This window comes from Mixophyes fleayi, chromosome 7 (assembly GCF_038048845.1).
Source record: "Mixophyes fleayi isolate aMixFle1 chromosome 7, aMixFle1.hap1, whole genome shotgun sequence".
Lineage (NCBI taxonomy): Eukaryota > Metazoa > Chordata > Amphibia > Anura > Limnodynastidae > Mixophyes > Mixophyes fleayi.
Genome location: NC_134408.1, coordinates 59810053 through 59825636, shown reverse-complemented (window position 1 = coordinate 59825636; position 15584 = coordinate 59810053). Strand labels below are relative to the sequence as shown.

Genomic DNA, 15584 nt, shown 5'->3' with positions numbered 1-15584 from the left:
ATTAAAGAATAAAAATAAGCACAGAAACAAAAAAAAATGCAAGGGGAGGGAAAAGTGGGAATTAGAGGTAAAGGCTTAGCATCCAGACGCTGATGAAATCGGGCAATGGAATTGGCATAAAACTAGGGGATGGGTATTGCTTCAAATAATCATCAGTGTGAAGACGAATTTATTGAGGTGTATGTCACAGTGTCTGTGAATTCACACAATCTACCCCAAATAGCACATCTCCCTTTATATACATATATGATCCTGTAAAATTCCAACCTTGCAAACAATTCTTTTAACATTGGAGGGGAAAGGAGATCTGCAATGGACCAGGACCACAGCTTTTGCTGCACAGTTTAAGTGTTAAGTAGTATATTCTAAAGGTTTGGCATGGTGAGAACACCCCTTTGGTTGAGTTATTTAAATTTCACCCTAGCTCTTTTCTCTCCCACGCTAATGATGAAATAGATCTATTAATATTGGTATATACTTTGCTTGGCACATAGATAGGGGAATGTTGCAGTGATGGGGGGTTGAGACAGTGGGCACTGAAGTTTTTTTTTTGTTATTTTCCTTCTACATAGTAAAGATATGGCAAGGACAAAAGGCAAGCAGTGCGGGTAAAACTTCAATCAAAGCACCAGACAGATGTGATGGGTTTGCGATAGGTGATATTAGTGATGGGGATATGTCAAGGGGTCCCTTAGGTCAGATTGTGGGTATAAGCATGCAGTAAAAATACAAATTCATAATGAGAGGTATAAAAAGAATTGCTGTTACAAATACTAACTGCTAGGTGGTGCCATATCTCTTTACGTGACTGATAACCACTGTTTTCAGCATTTAAATGGTCACAATGCTACAACAAAAATAAAATACTATTATTTGGTAAAATTTGGGTGAATATTAAAGATCGGTAAATTAGGGGTGCAAGAAGTGAGTAAATATAAACACAACATTGAAAATGTAATATTATTATTTACTATTTATCTCAAATAAAATGAGATGTAAAAAGTATCAAGAAAAACATCGCTATAAAATACATATTTTTTTTAATTACATATTTAATGCTCTTTATATGATTAACCCCTTATTATAACATTTAACTCACATAATGTAGCAGGTGTGTGACAGCATTAATACAGGTTTATAACAAGCATCTAATGTAAGCCAAAACATAGGACAAGCTGGAGTTTTGCATTTCAGAGCTTTGTGTAGTTATTTAGACTAACCACTAGGTGGTGATGGTAAATTAAAGATGATACTACATACAACAGGGGTGGATAACACGCGACTCTTTTGACTTTGAAATGTGGCTCCAATGCCGACAGGGCAGATCAGTGCCCTGCCATCGCAGCTCCGACAATCCAGGCGCCGGCAGGGGCAGTTCGTTCCACAGCCAGCGCCGACTCTCGATCATGTGACCTCCTCTGCACAACACAGGGAGGTCACAGTGTGTAAGCACTCCAATCAGGGAAGGAGGAGGAGACAGTGCAGCGTGCTCTCCCTCCTTCCTCTTTCGCGGGTCCAGCGGCTGTGTGAAAAGTAAGTGACATATCATTACATTTTGTTTTGGCTCATGGGCATGTGGGGAGATCTGATAGGGTAGTCTGATTGGGCATCTGGTGAGGTCTGATGACACATAAGGGGCATGTGGAGTGATCTTGTGGCATATAAGGGGTATCTGGTGAGGTCAAAAGACATGTGGCAAAGCATGATGGCATATAAGGGGCATCAGGTGAGGTCTGATAGCATTTAAGGGGTATGTGGAGTGATCTTGTGGCATATAAGGGGCATCTGGGAAGGTTTGATGACATAAGGAGCATATGGGGTGATCCTGTGGCATATAAGGGCATGTAGCGAGCTCTGATGGCATTTGTGGGGTGTCTGATGGGCATCTGGTGAGGTCTGATAGCATATAAAGGGCATGTGGAGTGATCTTGTGGCATATAAGGGGCAATTGGGGTGATCTTGTGGCATATAAGGGGCATGTTGCGAGGTATGATGGTATTTGTGGGGTGGTTTGATGGGCATCTGGTGAGGTCCGATAGTACATAAGGGGTATGTGGGTGGATCTCATGGCATGTGGAGAGGCTGATGTGTATGTAAGGAGCACGTGGTGAGGTCTGGTGGGAATGTGAAGAGGTCTGAGGGGCATGTTGGCTATTTATGACTTTTTTATCCCCACAGCGCTCCACATCGATTGTGGATAAAGAAGCACCATGAGCTACTATGGAAAGACTAAGTAATCCTTTGAACCCATCTCCACTGGACACAACAGCAAGGTAAAAGCTTGATTATTATTCTGAACATTTTGGCAATGTTGGATATCTTCTTTTTCACTTAGCAAGATATTTTAAATTATGTTATATACTGTGTAAATGTATATGCACACATATATAAAAATTAAAGTCGGCTCTTTGCCACATCCATGGATATTTTTTGGCTCTTAGGCTCCGACTGGTTGGCCACCCCGACATACAAAATTCAACATAAGCTTTAGCAAAACATTTGTTTCCAATCATGCTAAATAACATCTTCATCCAGTGAGGGATACCCAAGCTAGTTTGCTTTTTGAAAGTGGAAAAAAAAACAAATAGTGCCTGTAACAACTATAATTGCTAATATTATTTACAATTATTGCTAATGCTGTATATTACAGTTTGTTAGTTTGACAACATACAATATAACATAGAAATTAGGCTAAGTAAAAAAATAAATAAAAAATAAACAAAATAGGTCATACCTGTCATAAGCTTCCTTTAAGTCTCTTGCTAGTTTGCACTTTGGCAAAATATGGTGAAATGGTGACTGTGGACCCCCATCTGCTGTGAGAGCACACATTTATCTCCAATTAACATTTATCAAGACATATACTAATAGTACATCCAAAGCAAAACTGTACAATAGGTGAGATTCAAGAGAGAAAAGCATGATAACTACTTTTAATACAGCCTTACGGACACCCACATGGCTTTGCCGGTGACAGTAAATAGTGCAGGGATGGCATTTAAAAACGTCTACTATAATATTCACCATATCATGGCCAACATTTTGCTCTAGTAAAACCCTCCTATCTGCCTCCTTTCTTAATTTCCAAGTATTGATAAGTACCCATAACAGTCCTATTTCTTTTCGTTGTTTGACTGTTTGTCATAAACAACTTGCGATACTTGTACTGGAATGATACACACGACCAATGCAAAATTCCCAGTCAGCATGACTTTGTTGGTATTAGTAGTTTGAATTCCCCAATGTCAAGTGAATGAGGGAAAGGCTGGAACAGTGGCACTGTAAAGGAGGAGCATGAATATAGATTAAGGTCTTAAAAGGTACAGGCTATTGGTACCTTTACATTAAGAAGTAAATTAGGTATAGGGTAGGGAGACGGGGCCGCTTTTAAAAAAATGTATCGGTTAGGCAGGAGGCTATAAGGTGAAAAATATTTGAGTTATCCTTTAACCATCCACTGAGTTATAAAAATAAATATATGAGGTGGTAGCAGGTGGAGGAGTGGCTAAAATATGCATTGAACCCCTACCTAACATAACTGTGGAAGTGCTCACTTGGTCCAGCAGCAGCTTTGGCTTTTTTTTTTTTTTTTTAAATTGCTAACTTTTACAAATTTAATGACTGTAATAGAGTCAGTCATTTTAGTCCAAAATAATATTTAACATGTAAATTGGTGTACTTGCCTAAGAATATTTACAAGAAAAACTCAAAATGATTAAGTCCCAGTAGGAGCAAGAATATTGTTGAGCCAGGTTCTCACTTTCAAGACTCATTGGGTGAAAAGACTTTATATTGTAATAGAAATTGTGGTACCCATCTGTCAAAATAATTGAGATGCTACAGCGTAGTAAAGCCAGTATAATTAACAAGTACCAAAAATCATTTGGAAGAATAAAGTAAATGATTTCCTATCCAACAACAAATGTAGTAATTGTGTTTACGTAAACTCACTCTCAGACATAGCAGAGACTTCATCTTGTATCGCCAAGATTAGTTTAGCTTCTCTTGTTAGGTACTGACAGCGGCGCTCTTCATGCTGTAATACGATGGCTATTCTTCTAGACAGATTGTGCAAGCAGTTTATTACTGAAGGGTCTGCATTGGCCTGGAGAGAAAATGGAATAGGTCAACCAACACAGAAATCAATGTGCGAGGTGATGCTAGATTGAAAAAGAAACAAAGCAAAAGTAACAGATTTCAAAACCTGATTTTCAAGAACTAGAAAAAAGTATACTTTATTCACATATAGTTGGCTGTTCATAATAAAACCATTATCTTAATATCTTTGTGTGACATACATGTATGCACAGATGTCAATTTTTGCAGGCCCTTTATGTTCAAAATGTACACTGGTTTATGAGTATCAGAACCTGACAAAAAAAATAAAAAAAATAATAATAAAACTGAATGATAGGGATGCATGCCCTATTGTTTATACTATGCTGTTTTGCACTTGCTAAGTCAATAATCCCAATTTCAAGATCCACTTTTGTTCTATTCACCACAGGATGAATAGAACAGGGCTGTCACATAGGTAGGTAGCCGGTAAGCATATACCATACAAATACCAACATTTTTTTTTTCTACAGGCATACAAGAGACAATTGGAGTGGACAAGAGCATGCAAGGAATTATCTTTGTGCACCTTTACGCTCCAACCCTGCCTGCACATCAGGAAACCACATAGCCTAAAGATGGTGCCACAGAGGAGCTTTGTGCATGTTCTTCAGCTCCACAGAACCTGGCGCTTTTATGCTGCTTTCCAACACATAACAGGTAGTGTCAGCAAGGAGTTTGTGCCACACACTATAATGTCTGCCCATAGTGTGACAGAAATTCGGCACTTACACTACTTGATATGTATGATGGGTTCCATGGGACAGAATTGCAGTTAACACACTGGCAACTTTTCAACTTCACAGAGGAATACTGAGCAGTTTTCCACTTCTTCCAATCTTTACTAATGAGTTTTTTCAGTGAATTGTGAGTTTTCGACATATGAAGAATCATGTTGGAAGTATGACCTTCCGTGCATATGGAGGTGTGCCGTGCCCAACAATCTTCCCACATCTGTTTAACTGTTAAAGCTTAAAATTACTATTCTGGACTTTTAGGGGATCCTGCTCCTTCAATACATTTCCTGAAATACTATATGCAGCTGTCAACATTACAATGACCTGATTGGGCACAGACTGTTCTTTTCCACCAAATTTTAAAAACAAGGACAAAGAGGAGATGGAAAATTATAACAAAAAGGTGCTCAGACAATAGTTTCCTTTTTTTAAAGTAGCTAAAAATCACTATTTAACAGCAACAAATACACTCTGAGAGTCAGATGTCGTATACCACTGAATTCAAGGAAGCTGCACTTTCTAGTGGTGTTTTCAATGGATGACTAACATATTTGCAGAGATTCGTTGACAGTTGCTGCTGAAAGTGTTTTGACCAAGAGAATAAAACACTACTTCAATATGCAGCTTTATTGAAATCCATGGTGTCTGAAAATTACCTGCCACTCTTAAGTGTATTTGTTGCTCTTAAACAGTGATTTGTGCCTGCTTTGTAAGGGTGTTTCACCCCAATAATGTTTGGATGCTTGGAGGATTATTCCAAGCCTAAAAAGTGGTTGTGCATATATCTAAACCAAATTATACAAAACAAGATTGAAAAATAAGAGAAAAAGTGGCTACGCAGCAATTCATTTTTGTGTAAAAGATGATTGTTCCAACAAGTCGCAGTAAATCGGTACATTTAAACTTGCTTAAGTATATGTTTAGGCACCAGTACAGGATATCTACTTTTAAGTAGACAATATCAGGAATAAGGCACAAGTCTTGATAAAGCTACAAGCAGTGAAACGCCAGTTGGCATTACACTGCATACCCCTCTGTCAAATACAATATTGGAATGATACTAATTTATAATTTATAGGTCTGGAGTAAAATGAACCTATAACAAATAAAGGAAATGGCATGGCAGATAAAGAGAACAATCTGTCCTGTATCATAGGAAGAAAAAACACAGCCAGTATGGTAACAGGCAGCTACCATACAGCTATGAGGCTGAACACTCTACTAAAGCTCACCTAAACCAAAAAGTAATACAACTCACTGTGGGGGAACCACAATATACAATTAATGATAAACGGCACATAGTAAACTATTCTTATAAAGTCAACTTATCTACAATAAATATTCCTCTTCATAAATCTCTATCCCTAAATGCCTTCAATGTAATGATATTGTTAGCATTTAGAAAAACATATACTCTAACCAATGGAGAACACCGTTCTGTTTCTGTACAAAATACAGAGGCCAGTGAAAATAGAATAGAAAACAAATGTTATTTAACATCTACAATGAGAAATAAATAAGATTAATACACTGCACAGAAGAGGAGAAGCAGTGTAGTAACAGTACAGCAAAGAACAAGAGATATCTATATTAGTACTGAGGTGTGCGGTAGTTGATTGATTTTACATTTTCTGCACTATTTCTTTATCTCTGTTTTAAAAAAAAAAATATTTGGCCAACAATAAATGAGAACGTGAATTAGTTAATACCCTTTTTTGATTTTAATAAAATTATAATAAAGTTCAATGATTTTAATATCAATTTATGTGTAAGATAAAAGAGTGCACAGGAAAAATATACCTTCTGGTCTCTCCCTATTTATGTAAGTATATGCATTCAGATTTACAAACGCTGATCCGATAGACCTATTTAAAAGGTGAATTAATAAAATATAATGAATAAAGCAGAAAACATGGTAAGAAATAATAGTGGCTGACTATTATAACCAGTATAATGCTTTTCTATCAGCTTGGCATCAATGTTTAGAAACAAAAATAAACGAATATAATAACATATAATAATAAGCTCATTTTATTAGAGTTGTACAATTTCATATTAAGCACAGATGACTTTGCATTCCTTGAAGGGAGTATTTTTGAAGTGTCACGATTGTGTAGGTGCTGATTCTGTGGGAGTGCCCCTTGATTACAGGAACGCAAGGAGGGAGTATAGTGATAAGATATGTACTGTCCTAATTCTGCTTAATCAACATACTGTGTTTTTGGCTCTTACATTGCTGACTAACGGTGTTTACACATATTTGCCAGAGGGACAGTATAGATTAAAAAAGCCAGCTGAATCTGCAAGCGCAAGATGACACACCTAATTCTGTTTTACGTCTTGATATCTTAAAAAAAAAAAAAAGCAAAAGAATACACACATATTAACAATATAATACATTTCAGAGCATTAAATAATCCTGACTATACTACTCTATTGCCATCATACGTTTGATTATCCATCACTAAATATCTAATAATAATATTTTTTGGTTTATGTTCGGATATCTTTTAGCAATGAAAATATTAAAACAGTATTTTAACATCCATATGTTATTGGTGTAAAAGACATAACTGTAAGTCTATTTTTATACCGATGCTACAAGAATAATTGATTCCACTTATTTTTTTCTATAGGTGCTAAATCATTTTATTACACAGTTCAGAAATAATTCATAATTTAAAATGTTGGTTATTGATAATATAAGTACTTTTTTGGCAAGTGAAACTGTGTCAAAAATAATGTTCAATATTGTGTGTGATAGTTATTTAACAGAATCATTTATCACTATTGTACATTACATTAATTCGCTGCCATATATCTGTTGATATGCTGCACCTCAGTTGGCTGGGGCAATTCTCATGATTTTGGTATGCATTATTTTAGGCCACATTCTTGTTAAGTAGTTTAGTTTTTAAAACAAAGATTATGCCAAGTTAGTTATCACCAGCAGTCAGCGGATCACACCTGCTCTGTAGCTGGTGCAAATGTTGAATTTGAAAACAAGAATACTCGCGAGAAACCCAGGAGGCCACTGCGTCAGCACGCCCTTACTGTACATTGTCAGTCCGCCCCTTCCCTCTCCTCCCCACACGTCGTAGGCTGTTCTAGGTGTCATTAGCGTTCAGACGTGAACTGGATGCGGTTGCGTTCATTGGCGTAAGGTGCATTTCTGAGCATACACATTTCAGACAATCTACACTTCGCAAATGGACGCACGTACAAACATGAATCAGGCCCAGAGAGTGAAGGTATTTTTCCTATGACAAGTTCAATTTCCGATTAGTCCTTCGCTTGAACTAAATTTCACATCCTGACTAAAATTTCACATCCTGTATTAAAACTATGATGCAAAATTTAAGTAAACAAAAACAAACTATTGCTTATACTAAAATAATTTAGATTTCAATATGTTAAAACAGATCAAGTGGTTAAAGCAGTTTACATTTTAAGTGACTGGACTGTCCTAGGTTATATATTGTGGGAGCTACATATATATAGCATGTGTGACCAGCACAGTCCCCCAAAACAAGAATGCTTACGTGTGAAATGTTTACAAAAAAAACCAAATCCCAAAACTGTACTGTTTCTCCACAATCCCATACATTTTATGTTCTCCAAAAAAAAAATGCAAGCATTATTTATACGATATTACAAACAATATTGCTGAAATTTGCAGTGAAGATTTAGACTAAAAAAAAAGAAATGAAAACAAATTCTTTAAAATAACAACTGCAGCTGCTGTTCACTCATCCTCTGCATTTAAGGGTTTAAGAAAACCCACCGATCAATTTTCACCATCATTAGAAAGGTACATGCATGTGCATGTTACAGCATGCGTGTGCACATACACAGTCCATTAAAGTCTATGGGAAATGCCAGGGACAGGCTCTTTTAGAGCCTTTATCTCCCTATCCTGCTATATAGCTGTGTACCTTGCTTGTAGTACCCTTTTTCAAATGATGGTGCTGGTGTTTATTGCCTGCTGATCGTTTTTTGATCAGCAGGTGATAAATAAATATGCAATGAAACCAAAAGTGCTCAGCACATGGGTGAGAAAAACCACCACGGCGAAGGGGTAAGTCTCCACCCAGATGAACATCACCATTGCTATGCAGAATAAGAATTAATTCATAGTTATATTTAGTGTAGGACTGGCCAATATGGGAAGACTTCGGCATGAGTTAGCCAGTTTAACATACATTGCAATATGTGTAACTAACATTTCCTGTTTATAATACAGAGTATAGCTTGAAGAAGTAGTTAACAGCATTAATGATGTATTTGGTGAATGTTTTATTGTTTATACAATGGCCCTCATACAAACTGGGGTGCAAGTGATGAGTGCAAAAGATTAATGTCTTCTTGAGATAGATTTATACAGTTGTCGAAGTGGAATTTAGAAGTGGCGGTATGAAAAATATAATGGGAATGTAAGTAAATGGAATTAGATAGTTTCTCAATGAAGAGAGTAGAAGAAGTGGCAATATTGCATAGTATTGTATACACCCCCACTTTGACCACTAATATATATATATATCCACATAGTAAACAGATAGTAGCTGCCCAGATACATATACGCTTTCTCTGCACTGGTCTGGATGAAATCAAGCACCTATACAGGAGGACCAGACTAGCAGACCTTGCCACAATGGAGCTTATGTAAAGAACACTTCCTCTCTTTTCATTCCTCTAATTCATACCATCCACATAGTTACATTTCAAAGCCAGAGGTAACTATAGGCACTGGGACTTGAAACGAAATTATTTTGACTGGCTGAAGCAGGGAAATGATGCAGTGGGAGTTTCGACCAACTCCTCTGCTGTGGAAATCACCTCCTGCTTTGTGCAGGCCCAACATCCGCATAGGCATCCTTTACCACTGAGGATGAGAGACACCCACCATTCAAATAAGGAAGCAGAGAATTAATTTTAAATGCACTTTTTATGAAAGTCAAATTAGCCTTGAAAAGATCATTAATATGCTGTGATCTAAAAATCAATGACATAGATAAAACAAGATTTAAACTCTTACCCTTAGGGCAAAGACAACATTAAAGAGAATCATTGTCGGCATCTCCCTCTTTGGTGAAGGATCTGTTTTTGATACCTATAACACAAATAAAAACATAAATCATTTTCTAAAGTGCAGTTTTAATATTTGAAACAATTGAACAATGTATATATTGTAATCTCCATTGAATGGGAAACACATATAAAGATGTATCTTAGAGCCGTGTCACACACACGTTTTAAATACAAATGCTTTTCCAGCTAAAAAAAAATCTAAAAACACTACTGTGGCGGTTGTTGAAGTGAAGGTGGGAACACTCACCCCGTCACACGGAGCCTTTACGCTCCAATACTACTACATGGATGTGATTCAGCGTTATATATATGCTATGGCGATATGGTTTTTGTAGTTTGAAAAGATCAAGCACACAACGTACAGCACCACCCGTACTCTGCATATATTGCATTTAGAAACATGGATTTTGTACATTAAAAATAAGAACAGATAACAGCAGACTGCTAAAATGAAACAAGAACTAACTGCCTTCACACAAAATGAAATTCCATACAGGACTGGTACAGTGCATCACTGCATTCCGTGCATTCCGTAATAAAATTTTGGAGATAGCCCTGACCAGCGTATGCTCAGCACAGGTTCCCCTCTGCTCATCTGATCCCACTGATTTCACTGGAACCAGTTATGGGTTATGGTTGTAGTACATGGAAATAACAGATATATTAATATTTAAGCATACATAGAAAGTTTTAAAAAAAAAATGGTAAAAAAATTATTTTTGCTGCTCAGGAAAAATATGGCACACACAGGCATGAACATCAAATACCCATCTGTCTCATACAAACACGGTGAGGAGCACTGCTAAATAGTTTAATCAGGAGATGTATACTAGGTCCAATTTGGGAAAGAGTCTTTTGAAGTTAAAAAGTCTAATACAATGTAAAATTAATTAATATGTTCTCTTTTTCATTACAGCCTCTACTGCATATATCAGTGCAGTGAAAAAAAATTCTATTACGATGAGTGTGAATAAATATGTTTGAGTATGTCAAACTTGCATTCATTCCTCATCAGAAGTAATTACTACCACAAGAGGGAGCTGCTAAGCCAATAACCCTGGAACACGTTACAAAGAACTGGATGATTTTATTTTTATTCTATTTTAAAGCTAGATAGTAAAAATGTCATGTCATTAATCCTAGAAGAATACACATTTGTCTATACAGGTAAGAGATTTATTATATTGAATTCCTCTCATTAAATGTTGAGCGGCTTTCCTCACAGTGACTGTATGAAGAGACAACCTATAACATGCCTATTCACTACAACTATTTTTCCTTTGGAACTTTCTGGATAACAGGTTTCCAAATAATAAGAACCTATGCATATATTCATGAACTATATTTTTAGCTACCAAATCATTGAAGGTGGTAAGGGAAAGTGTACCAATATACAACTTGAAGCTGACTTTTTATGTTTTGAACTTATACAAGGCAAGGCAAGCATTGTGTGCAAAACATTATTAAAGGAAAACACTCACATATGATACATCAGGTTGCAGGGATGCACATTAATTTTCAAGTTCATAAAACAGATTAAAGGACTAATATTTTAAAACACTGAACATTATCTCAAACGTTTGTTCCTTTTTATTCTAATATTGTTAGATCAGCTCTAATGAATCATTTAGAAATTACTTTCAGGTCACAGGTACTTTACATAGGTATTACCAGAGTATATTATAATAGCAATATAAATTCTCGCCTCTGTTTGTGCTCTGTGTACACACAATTCAGAGCACATTTAATACTGAGGCTGCTTTATTTAGCAATCATTTCAAAGGATTCTCTATGCAAATGTTTTTAGCCACTATTCAGTCTCCTGTAATCAAGTAGAGATGACTATCATATGCAAACCGAGGGGGGTGGGGGGTTTCCTGGTGCCTGGGATACTGTATGATTGAGGTGGTTGGACCCTGCCCTGGGACAAGCCACTTTGTAGCTTGTGTGCAGATCGTTTCTGTCTGCCCTGTTCACGGCCATCTCTCCCCAACAAGTATTGAAAGCAGCAAGAACAGGTAGGAGAGAGCAGGAAAGTCTGCCAACTGTTCTGACACACTCAATGAGGACTTTGTCTTGAGTGTAGGGACAGTTGGGAGGTATGTCCAGCTTCACACAGCTAGCTCTGCTAGAAAAGGGAGAGCTGTGTGCTCCTAACAGTAGTGCACGCAGTATTGCCCGTGTATATGATGGGGATAGGAAGAGTTGGAAAGCAGCCAAGCACTCTCTAAAATTATAGCCACGCCCTGAAGCATGCTGGCTGCGTCAACTGGTGGTGTGGCATGAAAACCCCCCTCTACAAATTCTGCATTTGCCCCTGACTATGCAAATGCACTCAAACAATAACCCAGCAAGAATTAGAACTCACCTGAAGGATGTCCTGGTAGACGGACAGCAAAAAGAATCCTCCAGGTTAGACCTAATACTTGTTGGGTTACTATGCTTCCATGTCTGCACAGTAACCACAATAAGGCTAATTTATTATAGAGCAGAGAAAACACTGCTTTGCGACATCAAACACTTATAAATTCACATATGAATAATTACAAACTTTTTTCCAAAATACATGCCAAAATATTCTGTAGCAATACAGCAATAATACACTTGTGAAATAAAATGAATTTCCATTTCTCAATGTATTCTTCTTGAAGGCATTTTCAAAACTATTAGTGTTAGATTTATCAAACCTTCTACATTGGAAAGGTACATGTTGCTGCCCTGAGCAACCAATCATATTCCAGCTATGATTTATTTACTAGATAAATGATAGCTAGAATCTGTTAGTTACTATGGGCAACACCTTCACTTTTCCTTATTAGAAAATTTGATCAATCTACCTCTAAGGGTCAAATTATAAAACCATAGCTAAAAGAAATTGTGAACCTGTTATACAGGACAGAGCATTTAAATGTGTACAAATACATATTTCATTAAATAGTGCAAATGTGAAACATGAAATAAAGATAGTCCTGATGTCCAAGACATAAATTTCATGAGCAATACTTTAAGAAAACATGATAAATGTTATAGTAGATAAGGTAATTTTTAAGTGCCATTTTTACAATTTACGGCATGTACACTCACACTACAACCACAGAGGAATGTAACTGTGCACTTTTGAAACTGTAAAGTCACCGTTTATGTCTGTGTAAACTTTATGCAAAGCTACAGCCATGATTTGTACTGAAATACGTTAACAACTTCGACCAGGTGAAGATGAGAGAATTTCTCAGCTAATGGTCTTTTGAATACTTTACTACATGCCTTCCACAATAAAATGTGGACTCTATTAGTCTTTAACGGCTTTAGGCAGCAATGTAAAATATTTTGGGTAAGAAAGCAGTTATTTACCTGGCACATAGCATGCTGAAGTAAAGTTGGATGGCCAACAAAACGCACATTGTCAATCTTCAGTTCAAACTTTTTACCACACATATCGGACTTTGTAGCCAAAATTGTCCCAAGTATGACATCTGAAAATCTTTAATTGGAGAAACAAAAACCAGGTATTAGAGGCAGCAATTAACTTTTCAATGGTTGGAATAAAAGAAATTGTTTTACTGTTAGGAAGTAAAAGTAACAACATTCCAATATGCATGAAAAGTAATTAAATGTGATATAAAAGTAAAAGAAATTACAGGAAGTGACTGCATGCTCATTATTAATTCCATGGTTTGTGAGTGTTTACGAGGATTGAGAATAATAGGAGTTTTTGATCAGGAGAGAGCCAACTATTTTAAACATAACACACAAAAAAGGTTTCTTTAATTAAAAAGCTGGACCTCCAAGATGGAGGGTACTAGCACAATTGTAATGCTATATAAATACCTAGTGGTGTTACTGCTTCTTTAGTTACTTAAATTCATCAATATAATACTGCTAACTATATATAGTCATATAGTCATGTTCAGCTCTGCTGAACATAAAAAAAGCACCAAAAAATACTGTCCTGACACTAAAGTACTGTGACATCTATCTGTACTACATTTTTACTTGCATTTAGAAATATATATTTATTCATCTTCAATACATTACTGAGCAGAAGCACTGCCAAATATAGTGCAGGGAATATTTATTAACATGGGGCATGTCGCACAAGTATACTGTAATAGCACAAAACACATCCAAGTCCTACTTGCACTAGACTAAATAAGTCTTCTGTTTTTCCTTATAAATTGCACGTTATTTCTTTGCACCACTGTATTATGTAAACCCCATCAAGGTTTATTTCTGAACATGGAAAATGCAGCACATATTGTATATGCTCCTATTTTTAAGCAAATAATCATGATTGTGCGAGATTATTATTATTATTATTAATTTTTATTTATAGGGCGCCACAAAGTATCCGTAGCGCCGTACAAGGACAAACAATGGCACAGTACAAGGTGAAACAGCACAGTACAAGTAACAGTAAGCACTATAACTCTGGGGGCTCAGGCACAGCATGAAAGAGAGGGAGGGGAAAAGTGAGTACAGGCAGGTAACTATGGCCCAAGAGGGTGGGCACGGATGACAGGTTGAGAGTCACTGAGGGGAGCGGAGGGAAGCGAGAGGAGACAGAGGGCAGAGGGACTGAGAGGAGGTGAGCTGAGTAGCTGGAGAGCGCAGTTAAAAGTGATGGAAACAGAAGGTAGGAGAGCACTGCTCAAAGGAGCGAACAATCTAAAGGGAGGGGAAGACAGACAGACACATGGATGAGACGGAGAGACGGGAGGAAGGGGGAGAAGGGAAGAAGGGATGAGAAAGAGAGGTAGCCGACCGGTGGGAGTTTAGGCATGAGACTGGAAGGCTTTAAGGAAAAGGTGGGTTTTTAATGTTCGTTTGAAAGAGGACAGATTAGGGGAAGTTCTGATGGAGCGGGGGAGCTTGTTCCAATGGAGGGGAGCGGCGCGGGAGAAGTCTTGGATACGTGCGTGAGAGGAGGTAATCAGAGGGGAAGAGAGGCGACGATCGTTGGACGATCGCAGTGAGCGGGAGGGAGTGTGAATAGAGATAAGGTTAAAGATGTAGGGAGCAGTGGAGTTGGCAAGGGCCTTGTAAGTCAGAGTGAGGAGTTGAAAAAGGATTCTGTAGGGGAAGGGGAGCCAGTGAAGGGCTTAGTATAGTGGGGATACAGAGGTGGAACGGCGAGAGAGGAAAATAAGCCTAGCAGCGGCGTTAAGTACAGGTCTAAGGGGAGCGAGATGAGAGAGGGGGAGGCCGATAAGGAGAAGGTTGCAGTAGTCCAAGCGGGAAATAATCAGAGAGTGGACGAGAGATTTGGTGGCATCCTAAGAGAGGAAGGGCCGAATGCGGGCAATGTTGCGAAGCTGGAAACGGCAGGATTTGGCGAGAGAGTGAATGTGAGGGGCAAAGGAGAGAGAGGAGTCGAGGATGACACCTAGGCAGCGGAGTTGGGGAACAGGGGAGATAGATGAGTTGTCAACAGTGATGGAGAGGTCAGAGGGGAAGGAGGTGCGAGAGGGAGGAAAGACAATGAGTTCAGTTTTAGCAAGATTGAGTTTAAGAAATCTAGAGGACATCCAGGAGGAGATGGCAGAGAGGCATGCGGATACCCTGGAAAGAAGGGAGGGAGAGAGATCAGGAGAGGAAAGGTAGAGTTGAGTGTCATCAGCATAAAGGTGGTACTTGAGGCCGAAG

The 15584-nt window shown here is 37.8% G+C and overlaps 1 protein-coding gene across 6 annotated transcripts in view; it reads right to left on the bottom strand.

Annotated features, from left to right (window-relative positions):
* The window catches only part of NPRL3 (NPR3 like, GATOR1 complex subunit), a 75686-nt gene that overhangs the window by 48723 nt on the left and 11379 nt on the right, over window positions 1-15584 (bottom strand). For 5 of the 6 annotated variants that reach the window (XR_012678237.1, XM_075179875.1, XM_075179876.1 and 2 more), the window contains 4 exons: window positions 13293-13422; window positions 9889-9963; window positions 3952-4105; window positions 2735-2816 (listed from right to left, as the gene is read on the bottom strand). Coding sequence is in view for 5 of the 6 variants with exons in the window: in XM_075179875.1 (XP_075035976.1) it covers window positions 2735-2816; window positions 3952-4105; window positions 9889-9963; window positions 13293-13422 (441 nt within the window). In the remaining variant the exon portion in view is untranslated. The remainder of the gene's footprint in view (window positions 1-2734; window positions 2817-3951; window positions 4106-9888; window positions 9964-13292; window positions 13423-15584) is intronic. The other variant, XM_075179873.1, reaches the window with a different exon arrangement.